This window comes from Poecilia mexicana, unplaced genomic scaffold (genome assembly GCF_051168715.1).
Source record: "Poecilia mexicana isolate PSO_F unplaced genomic scaffold, ASM5116871v1 scaffold_11, whole genome shotgun sequence".
In the NCBI taxonomy this organism is placed as follows: domain Eukaryota; kingdom Metazoa; phylum Chordata; class Actinopteri; order Cyprinodontiformes; family Poeciliidae; genus Poecilia; species Poecilia mexicana.
The window spans coordinates 21257253-21283288 of NW_028263380.1; the positions used below are offsets into that span (position 1 = coordinate 21257253).

The 26036-nt window shown below is 39.4% G+C and overlaps 1 protein-coding gene across 1 annotated transcript; it reads right to left on the reverse strand.

Moving 5' to 3' along the window:
* Positions 1-924: 924 nt before the first annotated feature.
* Positions 925-24031, reverse strand: LOC148156525 (uncharacterized). The gene is made up of 6 exons (XM_088010399.1): positions 23953-24031; positions 18370-18538; positions 6971-7057; positions 6642-6841; positions 4484-4578; positions 925-2314 (listed from the first exon to the last, which is right to left on the reverse strand). Exons 2-5 carry the CDS (start codon positions 18437-18439, stop codon positions 4516-4518), a joined length of 420 nt encoding a protein of 139 aa, XP_087866525.1. The 5' UTR covers positions 18440-18538; positions 23953-24031; the 3' UTR covers positions 925-2314; positions 4484-4515.
* Positions 24032-26036: the final 2005 nt, after the last annotated feature.

Below are 26036 nucleotides of genomic sequence, written 5' to 3' on the forward strand. Positions count from 1 at the left end.
GGAGTTTGATCCTCCCGTCGTTCTAAGATCTGTCGTTTGGATCCTGCCTGAGCTTTTTACTGTGTGCGGTTCTGGTGGGTTCGCCGGTTTAACACCTTTTTTGGGGTTTTGCGAACTGAAGAGCTGACAGGTCACATGGTTAGCCGACCGTGACATCTGCTGCTCTCTTCCTGAGCATCATGCTGAGGGTTAAAAGTTAAATCTAGGGGAGGCTTTGCTTTCATGTCTTTATTATTTAGCATAATTTGTAAAAAAAAAAAATAAATAAAAATAAAAATATAGATCTGCTGTTGCTGTGCACATTACTCGCACGAGTCCTGTATTTGTGTGGTTTAGGTTTGTGCTGGTTCTGTTCTTGTGGGTCCGGTTCAGTGACAGTTGACATCCTGCAGGGTTGGGATCCCTCAGCGTTAGTCGGCCAGTGTCTCATCACGAAAACTGATTATTATAGATGTTAATACCAAAATAGTTAGCCGTAATGCTTTGAGCAGAATATGGTAAAATATACAGAGGTGGAGAAAAGTGTAAGGAAAAAAAAAACCTACAAATTAAGAGTCACAATTTACCCACAGGAAATGAAGAAATCCTGTTAACGATGGGGTATAGTTTATAGTTTTACTTAAAGCTGAAACCTAAATCATGTTCAGAAACCTGATATCCAGATGTTGGACTATGTTTTCACATCAGGACGGTTTCGTACGTGTAAAAGTGGGATCCTGAATATTTTCTCCTGCGCCGTCACTCATCGCTGCCTCCAGAAGGAGGTCATGCAGGGACCTTGGCCAGATTAATCCACAACGTTTACTCCGTTTTCCTTCCCTTGGTCAGTCTGGAGTTAAAAACAGGAACAAGGAGCTGCGAGACGGCGGGGATTGCTCACACCATTCATCTAAAACCTCCCAGAACAATTTAAACCCAAAATGATGAAGTGGAAAAGATAAGACACTTTTATTTATGGAAGCCGTAAGAAACTGCAGACATACTAAACAGCCTGAAGCCGATTTCCCTGCTCTGGGTTGGAAGATTTATCCACTTTTTAAAAGACAACACTTTGATTATTACTCATCCTGGTTGAATATAGGCAAAACATATATATCCCATTGATAATTCATATAGAATAATGAAAAATAGTTTTTAGATTTTATCTTAACTTGACCAGACAGAAAATAAAAATGAAAAATATGAGACATTTTCATGCATTAATCTTTCTGGATCAGTAAAGAAAGCAGCTTCTTGTTTAATCTGATATTTGCAGTCACAACAGCAGCTGAAGCATTTAAATTAAAACCAATAATTCCAGTAGGGGGCGCTGTGGTTCTCTTCCAAACGAAATGACTCGCTTTTATTCAAAAAACAAGTGTCTTTATTTCACATTCTGCAGAAACGTGCTTCCTTTTTGCTATTACTCTCATTGAAAAGTACATGCATTTATTTATTTTTGTTTTTGCAGTGCAAACAAAGAGTCCCAGATGAAAATCTTTATTTAGACGAAGAGGTCAGAGGTCAGACCTGTGCAGGTGTGCAAAGCTTCATAATGAGAGGGGAAAGCAGTGACTGTGCTCGTATTTATGGTCTGATGCATTTGGCTCCTGAATTAAGACATAAAAACTAAAATTCACATTGAAATGCAATAAAAAAAGCTCTTTGGATCTTTTATGTTTTTTATGTTAGTGACCTTGTTTCCGTATTTCTGTAACAACAATAAGAGTGTTTCTGCTGCTGCATTTTTAGAGCATTTAGTAGTTTTACCACTTGAAACAGTTTGATGGGGACATTTTACCACAACAAAGGCTTTTATTGTAAGTGTTTATATTTTTGTGGGGCATTTTTAATATAACTTTGGGTTCTTAATATGGCGTTTGGGGTTAAACTGGATGAAAAACTGCAAAATAAAGTACTTTAGAGGAAAATAATCTCAATAGTTCTCCATTTGGTGTTATATTAAAAATAAATTCCAGATGTTTTCACTTGAAAATAGACATTTTGTTTGGTCATAATTTCATTTCTAGAGGAAGCTAACGCAGCAAATTCTGGCAAAATCAAACATCCATACTTTAAATATTTCCATCATAGATTTCAAAATGTCCCCACAGAGAGGAAAAGCTGCGCTCCCGAAATGAGGCGGATTCCCTTTCAACGGATTCAGGTGTGACAGTTCAGTCTGTTTGGAGTCGAGTTCAGCGTCGGGCTTGGCAGGCGTCCAATCAGAGCGAAGGGCAGCCATGTTCGGACCGGTCGGGGCGGCTCAGCCTCCGCCGACTTCAAACGGACCCAACCCGCCGCGCTTCAGGTGATTCAGCAGACCCGCCAAGACCTGGAAGAGACAAACAGTCCATCAGAAAACCGTCAGCTGAAGCTTCAGCCCAGTTCACAGCAGCTCGAGGTTGTTTACACCAACGAAATGCATGCGCTGCGTATTTTACACAAACTTAAGCTAATATGTACAATACTTTGTCAAAAAACCTCAATGAGGACATGGCTGTTGTTAGCCTGCTAGAGTTACTGTATTTATCTTAAATATTAGAGGACCGATGAGTGAGCCTTGGGAATCAGTCATCCCCAAGGCCAGATCTGAGTTCTGTTTAGTCTGAAAATGCTTAGCCTGTCTTAGTCGTACGCTGTATTTTGAGTGAACCCCCGGTATTTACAGTGGTTATGAGCTACAGCCTCTTAAACCGAGCTGAAATACCTGAGATCCCCTTTGAACTGCTGGTTTTAATGAATTAAATATGCCTTAATGCTCTCAGTGGAAACCGTCTTAGCAATACCACAAACGCTTACATCCAATAATCTTCACATTTTCAGGTACAGCCAATCAGAACCAAGGAAAAACTCCTGGATTGTATCAAGTAGCATTACATCTACATCTACAGGGCGACTGTGGCTCTGTGGGTAGAGTAGTCCAGCTTCCTCCTGCCACGTGTCGATGTGCCCCTGGGCAAGGCACTTCACCCCAAATGCCTACCGAGTTGCGTATTGGTGTATAAATGTGTGAATGTGACTCTAGTGTAAAGCGCTTTGAGTGGTCAAAATGAGCGCTATATAAGTTCAGACCATTTACATAGTTTAGCTTCCCAAACTGCAAAAATTCACAGATAGGCTACTTTTCCACAGATAATTAGGATGTGATTTTTGTTATTAGCTGATGAGCCAGTTTGTTTTTAAGCCAAAAGCTTAAAAACAAATTAGCTTAAAAGTTAATTTGTTGTTTTTTTTGTTATTAGCTTTTGAGCCAATAGTATAAATCACAGCATAATAGCAGCGTTTTGTGAAGTAGGACCTGAGCTGGAAGGTGAGATACTGAGCCGAATCGAACATCAGCCTCGTGTCTCGTTTGTCGCGGCTGCAGACAAACTTTTGTTTGAGTCTCATTTCAAGCAGCTGCTTGAATCTGATAGTTTTTTACTCTAAATGTCGAGAAAAGCGACGGTTTTTGTTCAAAAAGGGACTCTGTCTGCTCAAAATGGTAACTACACCATGAACTAATTAGATGCAGAGAAACATTTAGACTTTCCATCTATAAAATGACTTTTTGTTATCGGTCCAACCCAACAGAGAAAGACGACCTCCTCTGATTCAGGTTAAAGATTCAGTGATTTAGTTTCATGCAGATATCGATGCTCAAATGTTTATTTTTTAATTAATACTGAGTTCCTGTGGAGGTAAATGACACAGCTTTTAGGTTAACCATCTGTGCCAAAAATGTCAATTAAAAGGAGCTGAGTTACGTGTTTTGATGTTTGAATTAATTTTTTCCAGAGAAATGTTTGTGGAGTTAAAATGTCTGCTTCTCTCCGGGTTGCTTCATGTTGAGTGGGAGAACATTTCCCTTTGGGAGACTGGAAAAGTTTTTGAAACAAAGCAGAATAACTGTGGGAACACATTTGTTCTTCATAATGAATTCATCCTGGAGCTCCAGAGTTAAATTATGATCTATAAACAAAGTCAGTCATGAGTCATTTAAACCTGAAATTCATGTTTCTTCTTCTGTTGTGGAAAAAAATAGATGGAAACCAGAATGTAAATAAATTTAACTATGAAAACCTGATTCAGCAAAACTTTGAGGATGTGATGTTATTTACAATAGTATTAAATTTCCTAATTTCTTTTGTTCTCATCATGTTGAAATGTGAGTCAAAAGTAGCTCATAAATTTGCCGCAATTTCTTAATCTGACAAAAGATAGACATTTTTTTATTTTTTACTCTAGTAAGGTGATTCCTGAGCTATTTTTACCAAACAAATCACATTTAAGATTCTTGTGTACAGAATACATTTATTCTTTATTCTTTATTCTTTGGTTTTCCTGTGATTCATTCTCCATTACAGCACTGGACACAAAAGGATTTAAAAAGTTAAACTGGAGAAAGTTGATGAAAACGTCTGTAAGACTGTTTTAGATCAAACTGTTTAAAAATATCAACGGTGGTGGTTTAAAACTTATGCACAACGCTTTTCGTGTCCGTCTCATGTTTGTGTTTCACCTGGACGTTTACGTTTCCTCCGTCAGTTTGTGTCACAGCTGCTGTAAGTTCAGAACCACGAGGATCATCGAAGTCCAGAGCAGCTTCCTGAGTTCCTGCAGACAGTAAACGCCTCATCAGCAAAACCCAAAACTCTCATGAGGTGGAAACTTAGCCCAACAAATACAGTTACATAGTAAAATGTGGGTATAAAGTCCCTAAATTAGGATAATGGAGCATCACTTGTCATTTCTTCTGATTTAAATGAGAACCTATAATTAAAAATTCACATCTTGCACATTTTCGTATTTCCATCTGAGTCTCCACTGCTTCTAAAATCAGTCCAAGCAATTAAAAAAACACCCGGGTGGTTTTTGGCAACTAGTTTGTTTTTTGGTGTATAGAAAGTGAGCCATTTGAAGAACCTTTAGTCACATTGATCGGGCACTGCACTGTTACCTAGCAACCCCAGTCAAGCCCAGCCCGTCGCCTAGCAACCCAACTGAAGTTCCAGCACATTTGGTTACTTTTCTAAGCTCTGTTCAAAAGTTGGTGGAAAACACAAGTGGTTTGTTGTTGACTTTCCATCCAGAAACCACTTTCTGCATTCCTGTCGGCTGCAGGAAGCTCTATCAATGCCACTTCCTGTGCCAGTGTAAACGTTGGGTTGGGAGGCCTGGCCAGCAGAAATTTATTTGGATTTAAAGTGACAAGACGCCCCAAAGACATCTCATTCTGAATGAGTTTAAAATATTCAGAACTGACCAAATAATCTGATTATCTAAGATTAAAAGATGTAGTGAACACGTTTTGTTTATCCTGACCTGCATAAGGAAGAGTAATGTGTCACTTTTAACGTTAGCACTACATGCAGTCCGCCCCCTGCTGGCCGCCTCAGGAACCTCTCAAACTGTGAGTTAAATACAGCAGTGAGAAATGTCCTTAAAGTATGTAAACACATTCTGGCCCCCCATCAACACTGGGTTTATACTGAGTCTTCATCAACTTCTATATACAAAACTGAAACGGTTCTGATTGCTTCAGTCCAGATGTCGTCCTCTTCCAGGCTGCAGGAGGTAAAACCACTTCGACGAGACAAAACTCAGCCTGTTGTTGAGAGGAAAAGTATAATTAAATTGTCGCGTCTGAGGTTTTAAAAACTGTCCCTGAACTCCATTTTTCTCCCTCTGTGGTGCAGACGACAGCCTGGAGATGTTTGTGCCGGTTCCTAAGCTGAACAATGAGACGACACCGAACCCCACACTGATTCAACCCAGAAGAACCTCGGACTCAATCAGGGTCACTTATACTTAAAATAAACAGCAACGTTTCCTTCTCCTTCATCCTGCTGGTTCTCTTCAGGCCCAATCCTCCGTGTCGGGCTGAACCCATTCGGCCGTATTAGTTTGGCCGGTCCAGAGGAGTGCTGTGTTTGTTGACGCTGGCAGAGATCGGATCCACTCTCACAGAAAGCAGATGGACTCTCCGTGTTAACAGAAGCCACCTGCACGGGGCCGCTGAATCAGCACTTTAAAGAATAACATCAGACAGATCGCAGCTTTGATCCGGATCGTCTGCTGCTGCGCTTCGTGTTTGTCTTTGCTGCTGGATTCAATAAAATAAAGAAAAACTATTGAGAGGAAACAAAAAGCTTGACTGGAGACTGAGGTTTGAGTCAGAATCAGCATCTTCAGAAAGTTCAGAAGCTCAGCTTCCATTAAAGGGAACAAATTTACTTTAATGTAAGTCAGTTTGTTTACTTTAATGTAAGTCAGTTTGTTTACTTTAATGTAAGTCAGTTTGTTTACTTTAATGTAAGTCAGTTTGTTTACTTTAATGTAAGTCAGTTTGTTTACTTTAATGTAAGTCAGTTTGTTTACTTTAATGGAAGTCTGTTTACTTTAATGTAAGTCAGTTTGTTTACTTTAATGTAAGTCAGTTTGTTTACTTTAACGGAAGTCAGTTTGTTTACTTTAATGGAAGTCACAAACTGCGCTGTGACTTCCAGACTACAGACACTACACTGTGTCTGCATCGTTTCTATGTTGGCTTGTAGGAAGTCAGGTTTATGGGATGACGATATTTTTCTGAAATGTTGTGTTTGTTTTCACCAGTGTGTTGACAGACATTTGGTGATTTAAAAACATTTAATTGGAACCAAACTAAACTGATTTCTTACCAGACAAACAGGAAGAGAGGCGCTGCTACCAACACCGCCCCCTCTTGACCCGCCTTGCTCCTTCTTGCTCCTCTCTGTGGTTCTCCTGGGTGTAGCTGCTGTAGTGAAAGACACTTCTTCTTCTTCTGCTTCGTCCTCCTCCTCGTCGACCTCTGACATCCCACCGATGAACTTGTCCAGCTCCTCTATGCTGCTGTTACCTGGGAGGAGAGCAGCCATTATTAGCAGGGGTTTCATTCCTCCACCTGAGCTGCTATCTATGTTCTAGCATCAGTCCGTTGAAGCAGTTTGGGATGGAGAAACCACACGGTTGAGAGCGCGGGACTCACTGAAGAAGCTGTACTCGAAGGTGGAGTTGTAGTCGGAGTCGTACTCTGAAGGCGTTGTGGAGTCGCTGTAGTACTCAGCCTCACAAACTGGAAACACATTAAAACGTCAAACAGGCTGCGTTCTGTGACGGGGTCAGAGGTCAACGAACTCAGAGGTCAACATTAAGTCTCTACTTTCTGTCTCACAGTTAGTGGAAAAATTATCTCAATATTTAAAACTATAAACTAATAATCCATAAATCAATCAATCAATCAATCAATCCATCCATCCATCCATCCATCCATCCATCCATCCATCCATCCATCCATCCATCCATCCATCCATCCATGATTCATCCATGATTCATCAATAACAAACTTATTGATACATAAACCTTTTGATGTTTTAGGATAAAAAACTTGTTGAAGTGTTTACAGTTGAACTTTTACCACCAGAGATGATCTATTAATGTTTTCTCTTATTTTTTTTTAGTTTTCTACATGTGCATGTGTGTAAGCTATTTTCCAGCAGCCTGCAGCAGAGTCTGTGGGGAGTTTGTGAATTTTTTTGGCTTCTCATAAACTCTGTGCATGTTTCCACTTTATGGTAAAACAGAGTTACTGCAGTTGTCTGAGGGAGACAGTTGAGAAGAAATCCAGCGAGACCAAACAGCCCAGATAAACGGACCCAGTGATTCTTGGTTTTAATTTAGCTACTTTGGTTTAAACTCCTTTAGTTTCCATTTGCTTTTGCTTCAATTGAGGCTAAACTAGATTAGTTTAGTGTTGCCCAGAGATTTCCCAGAGCCAGAAATGCTTAGACAGATTTTCTTAAAATCCTTCTTGCACACATTTCGTGCACTTTTTCTCCTCCTCCACTCATTTCTCACTTTCTAAAGTTTCAAACGGAGAACAGAGAGAAAGTGAAACAGTGGCCTTTTTCCCCTTATATGCACATTGTCCTGGTCCACAAATGAGTAGATAAAACAGTTGAAAGTTGATATTTTGAACATCTCCACCATTTTCTCACTGATATCACATCAGACTAAACTTTTCTTGTTCTGTGAATACCAACGATATTTATATTTGAAGGAGAAAATTTTCTTGAAAACCTTCAAATTCAGAGTAGGGCTGAAAATGGCTGAAAAACATATGAAAAAAAGCTTTTCATATCAGAGAATATCAATAATTGATTCGTTTTTTGTTTTAAACATCTGAAATACTTCCAAACTAGTGGCATTACCTTTACCTGTTTTATCCAGTTTTCACTCCACGCCGTTGTTTTTTATTTTTAAGCAGTTATGAGGCACAATGGAGAAACCTTAAACTGCTACTGTGAAAGTTACTCAGCAGGTCGCTGCTAGGTAACCACAGAGTGAGAGAGTTGCTAGGTAACCAAAGGGTGAGAGAGTTGCTAGGTAACCACAGAGTGAACCTAGCTTAACTGAATACTGAATATTCTGTTAGCCGTATTATCCATTGATCCTTTGCGATATGTTTTGCTATTGATTTATTGTCCAGCCCACATTAAGAAGTTTACAAACGTTAAATTATATCTCAGGTTTGGTGAACGTCTGACAGGTTAATGAGTTCAAGTTAAATGAAGACCAGGAGTTAAAACTTTCCTGACAGAAGCACATTCCTGAAAACCTCTGTCTGTTTTCTAAAAACAGAGAGAGGAAACCTCTACTTCCTGTTTGTTACAGCCAAGCGTAGCGTCAACGTTTGATGAAGTTAAGCTTTGGGTTGCCTGGTGGACCTGTCGTAATAATTAATCACATAATAAATTAAATTAAACTCAATAGTTTCCATTTGAGTGATTTATCATTTTTCTCCTTTCTCTCTCTTTCTACCAAAAAACTGGTAGAATGATAAAAATCTTCAGTCTGCTGTTTTGGTCTCAACTAGCTGAATTTTTAGGAGAAATTTTGTTCATAATCTATTATATTTATTGTTTCTGTTGTTTTGTTTATTTATTTGGGATATTTAAAATGTCTTCCAGTTAAATGTTCGTTAGAATTTAAAGTTTACTGATCTTTGAGTTTGTGAATTATTTATGCTAATACCATCATATTACTTGAAAATGGTTTCAAAACAATATTATTGATTATCGTAATAACTTCTGGAACAATACTTCATTGTGACAGGCCTAGTAGATGTAAACATGGCTACATTTAACTTTTTCTCTTTTTTGTGACATTTTAAAAGTTTGCTCATAATTTGCATGAGATTTTGAAGGAATCATAGCTGTTAAAAATAGTTTCAGCATCATCAGATCAAAATAATCGCAGATGTAAGTCCAGTGGGAGGCGGTTCTCCAGAAGGCGATGCGTTATTTTCTCTTCCATGTCTCAGTCATGGGTTAGTTTGTGTTGGTTGGCCACCAGAAGCCCAGTAAACATAAATTAAAGCCGGTTTCCTCCCACTGCCACTGGCTGCATCAGAGCAGATGAACAGCAGGTGGCGCTGATTCTCCAGTGTAAACGCAGAGGAGCAGGTGGGTGAAAAAACACAGATCACCCATTAACAGAGATGTTTTAGGAGTGGACACACAGAGAGAGACAGTGATGAGAAAACCCTTCAGCCTGATGGGAAAGCTGCTCCCTCAGGAGCCTCCTCTTCCTCCCTCACATCCATCAGCCGCTCCAGAGACCCTCAGAGACGATCCTGGGAAAAAGTTTCCTCTCCGCTGGAGCTTCACATCATAACTCTGGTGAATTAAGCCCACGGTAGTGACTGATAAAGCCTCAGAGAGGCAGTAAAAATGTTCCTCCTCCTGAGAAACAGGATTTATTCAGCTTTTATCTGGATTTTACCGTCCATTAATGTGAATAAACAAAACATTTTGTTGCTGTTGGCTCTTTTAATGGTGAAAACAAAAGGTTCAGGAACTGCATTAGATGTGGAAACTTTTGCGTGTGTGATTCATTGTGACAGTTTTAAAAGGTCCATTTGAAGGGTCAGTTTATTAGTCTGCAGGTGATTAACCTTAAAGGCCAAAAATTCACATTTTTCTCGTTTTTGTACTTCCATTTTGGTCTCTACTGTTTCTAAAGAAAAAGCTCAAGCACTTAGAAATCCATCCAGTCGTTTTTTGGAAATAAGTTCAATGTGTCTTGGTGTCTGGGAAACGACAACAAAAGTTTATATAAAATATACAATACAAAGATAGACCAATGAAATAGAACGTAATTGATCCAAAATGTACAATAAATGTAAACATTAAAGGAAAATGTCATACTAATGTTGGTTTCATTCAATTTAACTTATTTTATTTATTGTCGTGTGGATAAATATTTTTTCACATATTGGAGAGAAAAAGCACATTTTCAGCTTCGGTGCAGAAACCTTGGACTCCCCTGTTCTGTTCCATGCCGATGATCTGATGACCATCCAGGATGTTTTGCTGTTTGCTGCACTGATGCATGTTCGTCCGCTGACTCTTCTGCTACTTTTACCATCTGACCGAAGCGTAAAAACAGCTGCAGGCTCTGCAGGTGAGTGCTGACTCCGCTTCCTGCTGCCTTTTCTTCCGTCTTTTTCCTGTTTCCTCCTGTACAACACAAACACGCGCAGAGGACTCGGACCCGGACCGTAAAACCTCGGCCCTCCCTTTGAAGCTCTGTCAGGACTGCAGCGAGCAGCAGGAATGTCCCACCTTTCCACCAACACCCTCTCAGTCCTCTCATCCATCTTCCTGCCCTTATCTCTGGGGCTCAGTGGGGAACGCAGCACTGATCCACGGACTCCCTCCTCCAGGCCTTTTCTTCCAGCTCTGTGGGGGGGATCCTGACGTTCCCAAGCCGGCCATGAGATATGATCTCTGCCGGGCTCCGGGCTCCTCCTGTGGAGGACATCTGGAAGGCATCCCCACCAGATGCCTGAACTACCTTGGCTGGTTCTTTTCTCGCACCACCTCTAATCTGAGCAGCTCACCTTTTCCCTCAAGGCTGAACAGAGCGAACGCTTCACAGAGGAGATATTTTGGCTTCAGTTGTTCCAGATAAAAGAGCAAAATTTTCCCAGGATGCTCACTGACTCAACCACAACACGGACATAATGCCCGTCAGCTGTTTTTAAACACGAAGGTTAAAAAACGTTTAGCATTTATTCAGCATTTTATACCTCTGACTGAAGCATCAGGCAGGAAGTTCCTAAAGATGCAACTATTAATGGAAATTCACTCATCATTTGCACATTTGAGTGAACATTTCACCAACTTTTCTCCACCTTTTCACCAACTTTTCTCCACCTTTTCACCAACTTTTCTCCACCTTTTCACAAACTTTTCTCCACCTTTTCACAAACTTTTCACCAACTTTTCACCAACTTTTCTCCATCTTTTCACCAACTTTTCTCCAACTTTTCACCAACTTTTCTCCAACTTTTCACCAACTTTTCTCCAACTTTTCACCAACTTTTCTCCAACTTTTCACCAACTTTTCTCCATCTTTTCATCAACTTTTCTCCAACTTTTCTCCAACTTTTCATCAACTTTTCTCCAACTTTTCACCAACGTTTCACCAAATTTTCTCCAACCTTTCACCAACGTTTCACCAACTTTTCTCCAACTTTTCACCAACGTTTCACCAACTTTTCACCAACGTTTCACCAACTTTTCATCAACTTTTCACCAACTTTTCTCCAACTTTTCACCAACGTTTCACCAAATTTTCTCCAACTTTTCACCAACGTTTCACCAAATTTTCTCCAACCTTTCACCAACGTTTCATCAACTTTTCACCAACGTTTCACCAACTTTTCACCAACTTTTCACCAAATTTTCTCCAACTTTTCTCCAACTTTTCACCAACTTTTCTCCATCTTTTCACCAACTTTTCTCCAACTTTTCACCAACTTTTCTCCAACTTTTCACCAACTTTTCTCCATCTTTTCTCCAACTTTTCTCCAACTTTTCTCCAACTTTTCACCAACTTTTCTCCAACTTTTCACCACCTTTTCTCCAAATTTTCTCCAACCTTTCACCAACGTTTCACCAACTTTTCTCCAACTTTTCACCAACGTTTCACCAACTTTTCACCAACTTTTCTGCAACCTTTCTCCATCTTTTCACCAACTTTTCACAAACTTTTCACCAACTTTTTGCAGTGGTGTCCAAATTTTTTTGCACAGAGGGCCGAAATCCCTTATATGAAATTCCTCAGAAGCTAAAATTAACTTTTTCTCCCCAATTAAAAATGCAAAAGTAAAAATATTACTCAATAATAAATTAAATGGGTAATATTTTGATAAAACAGACACTAATATGAGGTTTGCCTCAATGTTTGCAGTAGTTTAACATCTTGGGATAATTATTTTCTATTTTGTTGATTTATAAAAGGCTTTTTTTTCATTTCCAGCAACACAAATGTGAATTATCTTCTAAAACCTTTGCTGTGTTTTAATTTTTTTGTGAGACCATGTCATTGCAAAGTTGTCATTGCAACTTTTTGAAAGAGGTTCAACAAAATCAGCAATTTTAAGACGCAACAATCACAAAAAAACTGTTTTACATCCTGGAGGGACAAATTAAATATTTTCCAGGATAATTTAGTGAAATCATTTAAAAAGTGTTAAATCAATATTTCACTGTGGAAATAAAATCATATACAAGTAGAGCAAAATGACCAAAAACAGAGCGTAGTCGAGTTTCTTTTTAAACATGGAGCCTGAAACCCAAACTGAGGCTCACAAACGTAGAAGAGCGACTCAGTGATTGAGGTCAAATGTCCGTAATCTGCCATCCTTAATCCGTCAAATCTGATCTGGTTGGTTGTCGGCCAACATTTCCCACCTGCTCTTTTACATGGAAGTAAAGACGCTATCTCCCCAAATGATCCAGAACAGAAACGATGTGAAACGTCCCGCTGGAGGACGCAGCGGAGTGCATGGAGTGAATATTTTGGACTCCTGTTGTGTTTCCCTTTCTAAACCAACCACCACTCACATACCAGCGCTGACATGAAGCAACCCCGGCTCGTAAACCTCGGTCCGACCTGGCAGAGTGGACGTGTTTGGTTGTTTTAACGTCCCCACTGGGATATCAAAGCACACGGCTGACTGACGGGCTGCTAATAGTGATTAAAGAGGAAGTGTGTCGTCTGTGAGCGCCTGTCAGTCAACAGCTTCATCAGGGCCGGGGAAATGAAACCCAGCTGACCCACACACAGAAACACGCCGTATGACGTCAGCTGCCAGTCAACAGGATGGGATCAATACGGGCAACATGGGCAGCTGCCCAGGGCGGCTTCTCGTCTTGGGCGGCAGGAACTTTGTTGTTTGCTTTTAGCTGCTTAGGATGACAAATTTGGTTTTCAGAATAAAATATCACAGTTTTAAATACTCAAATTCTTCTCAAACTACAAGATAATAAAGTAAAACTATTACTAATGGAAATAATAATTATAATAGAGGTGTTGATTGATCTCCCATTCTGAATATTAAAAAATATTGGAAATATATGTAGGTTTGTTTGTTTTAGTCCTAGTTTTTTGCTGTCGGTATAACAACCCCTTAAATTTGATCTATTATGTTTACTTGAGCAGGTTAGTTAAAGTTTTATACAAACATGTTCATTACGTTCTTTTCACAGAATTATTCTTAAATAATCAGATTTGAGTTTGGTCAGTTCTGCCTATTTTGAGTTGTTTTAGGGCCTCATGTCACTTTAAATCCAGATAAGCTGCTGCTTTCCACGCCCCCCCAACTCCACACACTTGGGTTGCTAGGTAACGGGCGAGGCTTTGCTGTGGTTGCTAGGTAACGCAGCAACCACAGCAAATTTGCTACATTCCAAAGGTTTGTGAAACAGACACCAAGAAACATTAACCGATTGCCAAAACCTGTCTGTGTGGTTTTATTTAAACACTTGTCTGTTTTAGAAGGAGTTGAGGCTCAAATGGAACCACAAAAATGTACAAAATGTGAATTTTCCATAATGCCTCCCCTTAAATTAATTCCCACATTAATCCCACATTAGTTGGGAAAGTTATGTTAGCCGGCTGTAATCACTCTATTGTATTGGGCTACTTCTTAGAAACTATTTTATAACCTATTAAATAGAGATGAACCGATATTATTTACAAATATCATGTAAGATATATTTTCTTACACTTTTGACACTGCATCACACTTTCACGTTTTTCAAATGAGATATTAAAAGAAAGTGTGCTTGTATTGTGACAATAGAAATTTAAATGATGTACTGTGGTTGGTTGAAAAAGCAGAAGGGGGCCCTGAATGTTGTTTGCCCAGGGCACCCAACATGTTAGGACCGCCCCTGGCGGGGATGAGTCCACTTTGGGAATTAAACTAAACAATACAAGGGAAAAGAGGGAAGAATCAACACAGAGGAGGAGGAACGGGGAAAGAAACAGGACTGGACGGTAAACCAAATGGGAAGTCAAAAACTAAGCGAGGACGACGATTAAGGAAGATGATTGGAGACTGAATTTAGCAGAGAGGAAAAAGGGGGAGGAAGTTGACAGGAAGTCAGAAAAATAAAAGCCTGAGGGGGTCTGTCAGAGTGTGGGGGTGTTTGTTGGCAAAGTCACATGATCCTGAGAGAAACTTTACCAAAACCAGCTGCACAACACAAACTCTCCGACGCCCACGCACTTCAGAGTAAAACACGTTCAGCTTGGCTGAAATTAAATGAAACTCAAGCTGAACGTGTGCACTTTAAGGACCGTCGGATCTTTCTGCTCCGCTTAAAAAGCAGACGTTAGGCGGACAGCTGTTCTTATCTGTCCCGCACGGTCACCGCTGATCCCCGTAACCATGACGACCGCGATTTCTGTGGCCCCCGAGGAGGAGAGGGGTCAAGCATGTGGGAGGAAGCGGCTTATTAAGCCACATTTGGGCATCAGAGCAATTTGATGGATCGTTGCCGTTGAGAAGCAGCATGAATGAATCCATGACCAGTAGACGCTGCAACCTTTGTTACTCGGGTCCGGCTGAGCACATGTCGGATTCACTCACTGCAATGCGCTGTGGGTGAGCATCAGCGCCCCCCTGTGGTCCCCGAGGAATACAGCAACTGAACACCACAGCAACTAAGCAGGTGAAAGGTGGAAACATTTTGGCGGCTTTTTCTAGAGAAGGATCAACAAAAATGTAATCAAGTCTGCACTTTTTGTTCATGTTTATGTAAACACCAGTTGTAGCACATTTATCTACAGGAAGTTTCAATTAAAAATCATATGGGAACAACACATGGGATATTTCATCACCTGCTTTTCATTGTAAAAGAAGGCAGAGAAAAACAAAAGAGAAAACCTAAAACCAAATTTGTTCCAGTTTGTAAAGCATACTGCTTTCTGTTGCACTATTGCGTCTTTTTCCCCTGTTTTTTTCCCTCTTAGACAGTTTTTATGATGCATCACCGTGGCAACAAGGTATTGTTTTTACAACGAGAAGCAGATGATTAGCATCTCTAAAGCTTAACTTAACTAAGACGCTAAATCCATCATAATAGACAAAGATCATATAACTGACTCCAAGGTCTCTGCCTGGTTTTCCAACCACATGACCAGCCAGACCACTAAAGAGGAGCGGCAAAGCAAACGAGGTGGATTAGCAGTGGCAATGGTGTCAGCCAGGACATGAAATTAAGCTGTTAGTATGTCAGGACAGTCATGAGGCAGTCATACAACAACAGTCTTCAGTCAGAGGCCTCCTCAGAATAGCTGTGAAACTGACTGCTGTCAGAGGTCTTTCCTGACCCCAACAGCTCTCTGAAGATGCTAATATGATCTGAGTTAAAAGAAAATTTAATGGAACTCTATGTGTGACTGCTAACTGCTAGCAAAAATGTTGTTAGCCAGAACTGCTACTGAAAAGGACATAAATTGAAAGTTGACTTACTAGAAAACCTATTTTAATCTAAAGAAGGCTAAAATTAAACATTTAATAATCTAAAATTAGCCTTAGTTTTCTTAATATATGTGAACTAAGCATTAAAATAAATACAAAGTTAGCTTCTAATAGCTACATTGCTAACGAACTGTTTCCAAGCATCTAACAAAACAGCAGTTCAAAAAACAAGAGGGCAAAAATGTTATTAGCCAGAACTGCCCCAATTGCCACAAAGAGGGGTAGAAATCCTCACAATACAAAGTTACCACTTTTAAAAGCTGTTTGCTTTTTGGTAGCTGCTAACAAAACACTTGCTACTGTTTAAACAAAGCTATTGCTAGCAATACAGCAGGTAGCATCTACTGGATGTTAGCAAAAGCAACCGCTTAAAAATCACAAATTATTTAAATATAATGCATAATTTTATGCTATCTGTGTTGTCATAAAAAAGAGAAAAGAAAATTAAAATGAATCTTAAAGCTAATCTATAGTTATTAGCATTGCAGATGCTAATAACTATAGATTAGCTTTAAGATTCATTTTAATTCATTTTAAGATTAATTTTAATGTATTTTAAAGATTCATTTTAACATAGCATTGCAGATGCTAACAAAAATGTTTTCTCTAACTGTTACAGAGGAGAACATAGATTATCCCCAGAGAAGGTCCAACATCCGTCACAATATAAAAAGAACACATCTTAAAGAAAAAGAGAGAAAATGGATAAAAACAAAGTTTAAGACTGTATAAGCTTTTTATTACAAGCTAGCATTAAAATAGCAGCAAAGCTAGCTGCTAATTGTTGGACATTACAAAAACTCTTAGCCGCTGCGGGCCTGTAGAGGAAGACAAAAATAACATGGATACATCTGAATTAAAGAATAACAAGGTTGAAAATTATTTTTTACTTTTTATTCTTATTCACAAACAAAAGTGTTAGTGCTAGCTGCTACATACAGGTGAAAAGTAGCCCTTTCAAGTACTTATTCAAAACTTATTAAACTGTTTATGAGCTGTTTGTTCATGACATGTTGAAGTCATTAATGTGTAAACACATTGTAGTAATTATTTAATTTAATACTGGTGTTGCTGGGATCATTGATTTAATGTTTATAAATAACAGCAATGATAAACTTTAGTTTTATCACTTCAGAAGTCGTTAGATTACTGATAAAGTGTGATACCATCTTTATTTAGTTAGAAAACTCGTTGCAACTTCCCACACAACCATCCTGAATGACTCATGTGATCGAGTAAAACGGCCTTAACAAAACACGCTTAAACTTTTAGTTTAGGCTACAAATAAAAGTACATCTGCACTTCAGGTTGACATATAAATTATCTGCAAATAAAAAATAAATAGAAAACAAAAGCAGAATTATTAGCAGGTTAAATCTCCACCTAAACTCAGCCCATGTCTGCAGCTAGATGTTTGCAACCTTCACAACTATCATCTTATTTCCCTTTTGATTGTTTATAACTCCATCTGTTGTTCTTATTTTAAACTCTTGTTGCTTCACATTTGGTCAACACTTTGAAAAATACTGAGGATGTAATCTGATTTCCTCCACTTGAACTCTCTGAAAGTCACCAAAGTTAACGTTAATTAGATTATAAGTGAATGCAAACAAGCCTGTGAGGACAGCAAACACTTCAGCATTTCTCCCACAGCCATCCAGTCTGAGACGCTGGTGTGAAACCTGCAACCTCAGTCAGGCTGAAAAGTACAACACTGCAAAAACACAAACACGTACCAAGTAGTTTTGGTTCAGCTTCTAATCCTAATATTTTAATACAATACAAATAAGACAAAGCTAGTTTACAAGTAACTTTTCATCAAGATGCAGGAGTTTTTTACTTAAAAAATTCAATATTGCTGAAAAAGTGTTTATTCCACTGGCAGATTATTTAATTTTTAATATGGGAAAACATCTTGTTATAAGTAAAATAATCTACCAGTGAAACTAGAGCGTTTTTTAAAATTAATATTAAGGAATTATTCCCTTAAAACAAACTTGTACTTCTTGCTGAAAACTTGCATGTAAGTTACTTTTGTCTTACTTCAAGTGAACTAAGATATTTGCAGCTGTACTAAAAGTACTTGGTAAAAATTCCTATTGGTTAAAAGTTAGTTTTGTCTTATTTCAAGAACACTAAGAGATTTGCACTAGAAACTAGAAGTGTTGCTATTTAAGTAAAAGTATTAACTACAGAGTAGAGAAACCATCAAAGAATGAGTCTTAAAGTTGAATTTTGCGTAAACATTATCAGATTAGTCAGCTTGTTTTTGCATAAACAGGTTGTGCTCTAAACAGATCTTATTAAACTCAAATGTTCATTTCTTGGATTGATGTGGATTTAATTAAATGGTGTAAAAAACAAAACAAAGTCTAAAGCAAACATGCGTCTGTCATCCTAACAAAAAGGAAGACCTCTGGTGGCTTCAGCAGGAGGAAAGGAGGAGAAGAGGGGGTCTAACATGTCAGGTTACAGTTCAGCAGTGAAATAAGTTCAGCTGAACAGGAAGTCGAACAGCTGCAACATTCAGACAGTTAAAGACTCACCAGCCATCAGCAGCAGCAGCAGCAGCAGCACAGAGCCTCCATGGACGCACAGAAACCTGAGCCTGGACATCGTTCACATGGAAGGACAGAGAGGCGGACAACCAGAAGACAAAAGGACGGAGAGGTGTGATGATCTGAGCGCCTGAGCTCTGAATGAACATGATCACATCTAGAGAAAAGGGGGAGGAGAGAGAGGGAGAGAGGGGGAGGAGAAGATGAGGAGGGGATCGAGCTGCAATGGTTTTCCTGCCAAGTTTATCCCCAGCCTGCCAAAAGTGAAGAAAAGAGACCTTCACCCACCAAGATCAGCAGAAACAAAGAGATAAAACACTCCTTTTTCTGATGTTCTCTTATAAGGAATCAGTTTCCTCCTGAGTTTACTTAAAGTCAGAGGAAAATCCCAGTTTAACCTCAAACTGGTGTATTTACCTCCAGCTATTGTGTCTGTGTGAGTCATGCAAAACATGCACTCACCACCTCCGCTGTAGGGATCCGAGGCACATGGGGGGGAAGAACAAGCTCGTACAAGAAAAGTGAACGTCACAATGAAACCCACATGTGTGCAGAACAACATTAGTTTTCCATTAAAAAGTGTCATATAAATCTTAAGAAGAGGGATTAGTTGTAACGCTGCGCCTTCGGCTCATTTAAAATGAGAATATCTGAGATTATGCAAACGGGCTGCAGCTGCACAGCGTTCCCTTGATCAATATTCAGCCTCACTTGGAGCCTTTCACCACCAAAATTAGCGCCTCGATGTTTAATTTAGACAACGGCTGACCATCAAAGGCAGCACATGTAATATTTCAAGCTGCAAAATGAGCTTCTGAGGAACATAATTTATTCAGACAGGCTAGAAATACAGTTCTAGACCTCTCATCCTGCAGAACGGCATTCACATATGGGGCCCACATGGGCCTGAGATTAATAGTCTACAGGTTGGATTGTGGCCCATATAGGCTGCATGTTTGATGCAGGCCTTCTCAGTAAACAGTAGCTGTGTTTCAATTACAAATGTGCACAAAACTTTCTTTATATTCCACTAATGATGTGGAAAAAAAAATCACAAGTTTGCATCTGCTGAGTTTCCATAAAGTAAGAAATGTAATTAAAATCACATGAATAAGTTTGTTCACACGATAAATCAATTTTCCTCTTTGCGGCTTCCGCCTGTGGCAACATCCGGTGGGTGATCATCTGATTCATGTGGAAAATGTTTTCCATTGATGTTTTGCGAAATAAACCAATTTTCATACAGAAAGAAAACAAACTACCTCATGCAAAAGCCAAATGTTTTTGTCAAAAAAATTGTTTTTTCAAAATTAAGCTAATCTACTTTCAAAATGTCAAGTTGCACAACAATATGGTCAATGGAAAAACATCTGGTTACATTCACACGGCAGGTGCTGATGCCCAATTCCGATGTCACATTAATTTTAAAGGGACGTAATATGCAAAACTCACATTTTGCACATTTTTGTCTGTTATGGTTTCTACTAAAAACAACCCAAACACTTTAAAACCAACCAGTTGTTTTCTGGCAATATGTTTTGGTGTCTGGAAAAAGAGCCGTTTCAAAAATCTTCCAAATGTAACGTCACAAATTCAGCAGCCCAGCCTGTCACCTAGCAACCCCAGTGGAGCCCAGCCTGTCACCTAGCAACCCCAGTGGAGCCCAGCGCGTCACCTAGCAACCCCTGGGGTTGCTAGGTGACGGGCAGAGCTCCTCTGCCCGTCACCTAGCAACCCCAGGGGAGCTCTGCCCGTAACCTAGCAACCACAGTGGAGTTCCAACACGCTTGCTGGTCAGCTTCTTTTAAACTCAGTTCAATTAAATAACATCTTAATGTTTAAATGTTGTTGTTCGTTAACTGAAATAAATAAAATTGGTAATTAATGGGGAAAAATTACTATAGCTAAGTGAAACTACATCATGTGTTTATAAAACTAACTAAAACATACTGAAACTATAGATATAATATCCATGTTTTTGTGTTTATTAATCTAGTTATTAGCCTTTCAAACTGATCTGAAATAAAAAAAATTTCTACACAACCAATTTACATCATGAAATGACAGCAGTTCATAATCGTCCTTATGCTAGTCCGCAAAATGGCTAGTCAGCAAAAGTTTGGAGAAAACACCACCAGTTGGTTATTCAACAATAATGAAACATATTTTTTGAAGATGGTATCTTATATTTAGTATTAATTGTCTAATCTATGTTTACATAATCACAATACTACTGCACTTAAAAATTAACCAAAGTATGAAAAAACTAAAACTGCTAACTAATTAATAATTACTAATAAAAACTACCAAACACACTATAGATGCTACTTAAAACTGACTGAATTAGACAAACTAAAAGTAATTATGGCATTAAATTAAACTATAATAATGTGATAACTATCACAACCCTGATCCCGAAAGGAGCTCAAATTAGGCAGAACCAGACTAAAATCTCATGATCTAGATGATTTTGTGCTACAAATAAAATGGTCACTGGTCTTTTGACCTAAGCTATCCTGTTCACCTTTGACCGTCATGTTTCTGGCCTGTTGCAGGAAGCTGGAGTACAGAAAACATGTCAGCTGTTATTTCTGAGTGCAGTTTGTGAAACGAAGCTGATAATTTCTCCTGAGCTCCTGCAGCAGCATCAGATCCAGAGAACTTCGGGCTGAATTCCCGCGCTACTCCGGAGATTTTTTTATCTGATTAGATTTTCCTGTCTGGTCTTGCCACCCCCTCCACCTCATCGCATTGTCTTGGCGGGGCAGGAAAACTCAAGGCTGCAGCCGCTCCAGTCCAAGCACACAGCAGCAGAACGCTCCAGCGCCAGCGCAGGAACGCCGCAGGTTCAGTCAGGCCGAGACACCAACAGCTTCTGTGTCGTTAAACTGATCCGGCCGGTTAGAGACAAAACAACCCCGTCAGAAAATCTGCTGTGCAGCCCTTCAAAGCGTAATAAAAGCTCATTGTTTCGTCGCTCACAGCTGGATGCTGAACAATAGACTCAGGTCGGTTCTCAGGGAAATCCACCGCAGGGTGACCTCACCAGTGATGTCATCGCTGTCCACATGAGGACATCTGAACGTTTGCTCAGTGGGAAAGCATGTACAACTGTTGGGTCTCCATCCTGTTCCAGTCCACTGGCTACAAACACTTCAGAGCAACTGGTCCAACTGGTTCTGGACCAGTTCAAGGTTTTAAAACAGACTCAACTTTATCCTTTTTAAATAGTGACTAGAGTTTTTTCCGCCTAAATATCTCAGTGCACTTAAAGTAGCAAATAACTAACTTACAAGTACATTTTCTACTGTCAGGTTTGGGCAGGAAAATATCATTAACTGCCAGGATTTCTCAGAAAACTCAGAAAGTTTCCAGAGATTATCAAACATTTATTAGGAATTATCGTGAAACATCAGAATACATGTTAAAATGTTCTGAAATATTAATAAATTGTGGTTACCTGGCATTTGAAAAAGCCAAAGTTGTGTCTCTAACGATTACGGTGTCCAAACACTACAAAAACACAAAATCTTACCTGGTGTTTTTGGTCTATTTCCTATAGCGTAAAATATCTTTGTACACTTGAAATAAGACAAAATTAACTTACGAGTAACTTTTCACCATGATGTAGTAGCTTGTTTTAAGTCAATAATTCATCAATATTTATGAAAATAGTACTAGTTCCTCACTGAGTCGTTACCTAGCAACCCACGCCAAGCCTAGCCCATCACCTAGCAACCAGTTCTAGTTCCGCTGGAAGATTATTTCACTCATAACAAGGGAAACATGTCTTGTTGTAAGTGAAATAATCTGCCATTGGAACTAGTACTTTCAAAAACTCAACACTAAGCAATTATCAGTTTAAAACCAGCTCCTATTTCTTGGTGAGAAGTTTCTTGTTTCTTAAAGAACAGGTTCAGGTTTTAGGTTTAGGTACGCATAGTCTGACCTGAATGAACAACACGATTTCTGGATCACGCTAACAATAAAGCTCGGTGGTGGAGGAGTGATGATTTGGGTTTATTTTGCCCCCTCAACACCGGGGTACTTTGAGTAGACCGTTAACCTCCATATTTATCAACATATTTAATGGCTCCTCACTAGTAGTTAGTGTAATATTGTCAGAATCCCATTAAATTCGTGCTGGTCTCCGTCTCTTGCTGCTCCCCCTCTAAAGCTCCAATCAGTTCAGACTGTAATCTGGAATGAGAGCTGGATTAACTCAGATTAAATTCAGACTTCTTATTTGTCACACACAGCACAGAGAGGCTTGCTCAGACGGCGCAGCGGTAGAGAGAACCACCCAGTGTTTCAATTTTTCCCCTTTTTCCAGCTCAAACAGACAGCTGAGTTGTGCAGACATTTTCTCTGTAATTATTCCAGATTAAAAAGGTTTTATGTTTGATCAGGCAGCAGCGATGATCAGATTAAAGCATGGAGCAACTCTGCATGTCGCTCAGCTGTTTGATCGACGTTTTGCTGCGGCTGACATGTAAACTAGTGAGGAGCAACTCGGGATAAACCAAGACAGAACATCAAAGCTGCTGTAATCGACTCTGAAATGGTTGATTTTTCTGCTCTGATCCCCCTGCTGGACCCCTTTAGCCTCAGACTGCACGCTGGGCCACAGTTTAACATGCTAATGCTGCTCAGAGGGAGGCTAACGGATGCTAATGAATGCTAATCGGCCTTCTGATAAATACACAGTTTCCAGATGTGCAGATTAGAGGTCAGAGTTCATGATGACATCTGACATTTTTTCTGTTTTTGTCTCCCAAGAAAAGCTCAAAAACACAAAAAGTTGATTGAATAAAAAACAAAATGTATCAATGGGACAATAATAAATCAGAAAAATCAACATTAGGATTTGAGCTAAAGTAAGAGAATAAAGAGTTTTTAAACAGTTTGCACATTTTACTGCCCTGTAGAGGACGGTGAGGGGAGCTGCAATGCCCATTGGAGTGTTTCTTAACCTAGACTAAAAACACTAGGTAACATTTTGTGTTTTAAAACCCAAATAAGAAAGATGAGAAAGTCTCAAGAGCAACTAATGAAGAACATATTAAAAAGTTAGCAGAAAATGTGGATCATTGAGAGGAAATCTTAAAGAAATGAGATTTGGTTTGAGATTTTTGCACAGCTCTGCACATTCTGAGCATGTTAGAAGCCTTTGTGGACCCGTGGGTTCGGCCCGAGTGGGATTTACAAGGTCTGGTCTTTGTCCTAAATCTAAATTTAAACAGAGGACAGTGAAGGTCCTGAAATCCTGCATCCCCCTGCTGATCAGAGCCGCCCTTGGGGGTCAGGGGGTGTGAAGCCCTGGTTCTGGTGGACATGCTGGGAAACGGGTTCTGTTCTCATGGTTCTATATTTAAGCACCAATAGGGATGATGGTCACTTTTACAACAAAAATCTAACAGATTTGAGTTCATTTACGTTAACCTCAGTGTATAAAACTGAGTGTGTAAAACTAAAGTTTATACATGGTTTCTAAGTGTTTCACCAACCCAAAACTCAAGTTTAAAACCATCTAACCATATAGATTAACTGTAGTTCTTGTCATATTCTTACTTAATTGAAGTCTGTCGCCATCATCGCTGCATTTTTCGGCTCCATGTTCTGCTAGCCTTTATTTTCTCCTTCTTCTCAGCTGTTGAGAGACAGAAACAACCATCGCTTCAAAAACACGTCTCTCTACCAGAATGTAAAATCACTCACCAGACATTTATTAAATCAATACTTTGGGCCAAATGGAGACACAACTCACCCACAAACACAATGAGTCCCTTCAGATGGAGGTCGCGTCTCTGAGTGAGAGAGTGAGGACCTCATACTTTTATCTCTCATCCTCACACCCGGAGATATTGCGAACCCCTCCAACTATTCCCATACACACAAACTATAACTGTCAAATCCTTTCCTGCACCAAACACTCCAGTCTTGGCTGCTAACCATTTAAGGAGTAATGTTTTCTTCTACGTACTAGATGCTACACCTTTCTATCAGAAAATGCTAGAGCATTCCGTACATCTTGTTCTAGCATAATTTACGCTCCTTGTCTGTTGCATGCAAACAAGGTTATTCATCTTGGCCTTAGCCGAAACATTTCAAACTATAAGGAGAATACAAATTTGTAAAGGGTATAACATAGTGTAGCAATATAAACCATTATATTTGATATTCAAAATATGCTAAACTCACTCAAAGCATGAATATACTTGATTACATTTTTTTTATTTCTCCACAGCCTCCATATTAACAATTTAGTTGAAATAATAATAAAAAAATAGGCAGGACTAGTGCTTGACTACTGTGTTTAAAATCCACTAAGCTTCCGATTTAAGAGTTTGTGTCGTTCTTAGGCCAGTGCTAATAGTAGTAGAAACGGCGACTGTTTTCTGGGGAGCTTTAGCCACGCAAGGAGATCAAAACTGACATTTCTGAGGTTCGTTTGTGGCTCTTTGTGCTTTGCATATGATAACTGCAGTTTATTATATGAGTTTATCTGCAGAAATAATACAATGGCTAACGTCGTCCGATAAATGTGCATTTAACCCACAATAAAAGCAAAACAGCTAGCTAGCCAGCTAGCAGCTAGTTAGCCGTAGCCTCAACCGCTTCGACTCACAGAACTCAATTTATGCTTCTGCGCATGCGCGTAATTCAAAAATTTGCCTCACTAAAAATTCCAGCGAGAAAAAACCCCCACAGATTATACGAGATTAAACAGTCCTGGTCACAACTAAATGCAAGACGCTTAAAGGACTTAATATTAAATACATACAATTAAGACTTTTTAAGTTTTCACTGACACCTTATTATATAAATTCTCATTCAGTTCTTAATTTATTGAGTCGGTGACATCAATTTAAACATAACTTCCTTTATTTTTCTAGAAAAAACATCACATAATTCATTGGTACAGTAAAAAAGTAACAAAAATAAGGTTTATTTTACAAAGCAGCAGTGAGAAACCATCCCAGCAGTTACAACTTTAATTTGTAATAATTATGCAGTGAAAAGACTCATGTTTCCATTCTGAGCTTCAGAATCAATATTAGATTATTTTTCATGATTCATGTTGATGTTTCTGATCATTACATACCAATGTCTATAAAGTTTTTCCACCTTAAAAACACACAGCATTTCCTGTTTTCCTTCGACTAGCTTTGTGTCAGTAGCATTTATGAGCGTCTCTAAACGTATCAGAGGCTCCGGATGCAGCAGCTTGTTTATACGATGTGCGGTGAAGAATCAGACGTCGGCGAAGCCGTGAAACGACTCGGCGTCGCTCTCGCTGTTGAACACCTGCCGCAGGGCGGACAGGCTGCCGACCTCCACCTGCTTCTTCTCTTCATCCCAACCGTTTGTCTTCTCCTCCTTGATCACCAGCAGCGGCGGCTGCGGAGGCGTCTGTTCCAGTAAACGCTCTTGTTTTGGTCCGGGTTCTGGAGATCCAGAGTCGAGCGGCTGGGTCAGCACTTCGGTCAGAGCTGTGATCATCCTCGCCGCCTCTCCCTGGTTCTCCAGGTGCTGCAGGCTGCAAGCCAACGTGAACGACCTTGAAGGAGATCGTGGAAGCGGTGAGTAAAAGTTTTCACACTTTTAAATGTGTTCACTTTTTGTGAAAAGCTTACACTTAAATGTATTTTAAG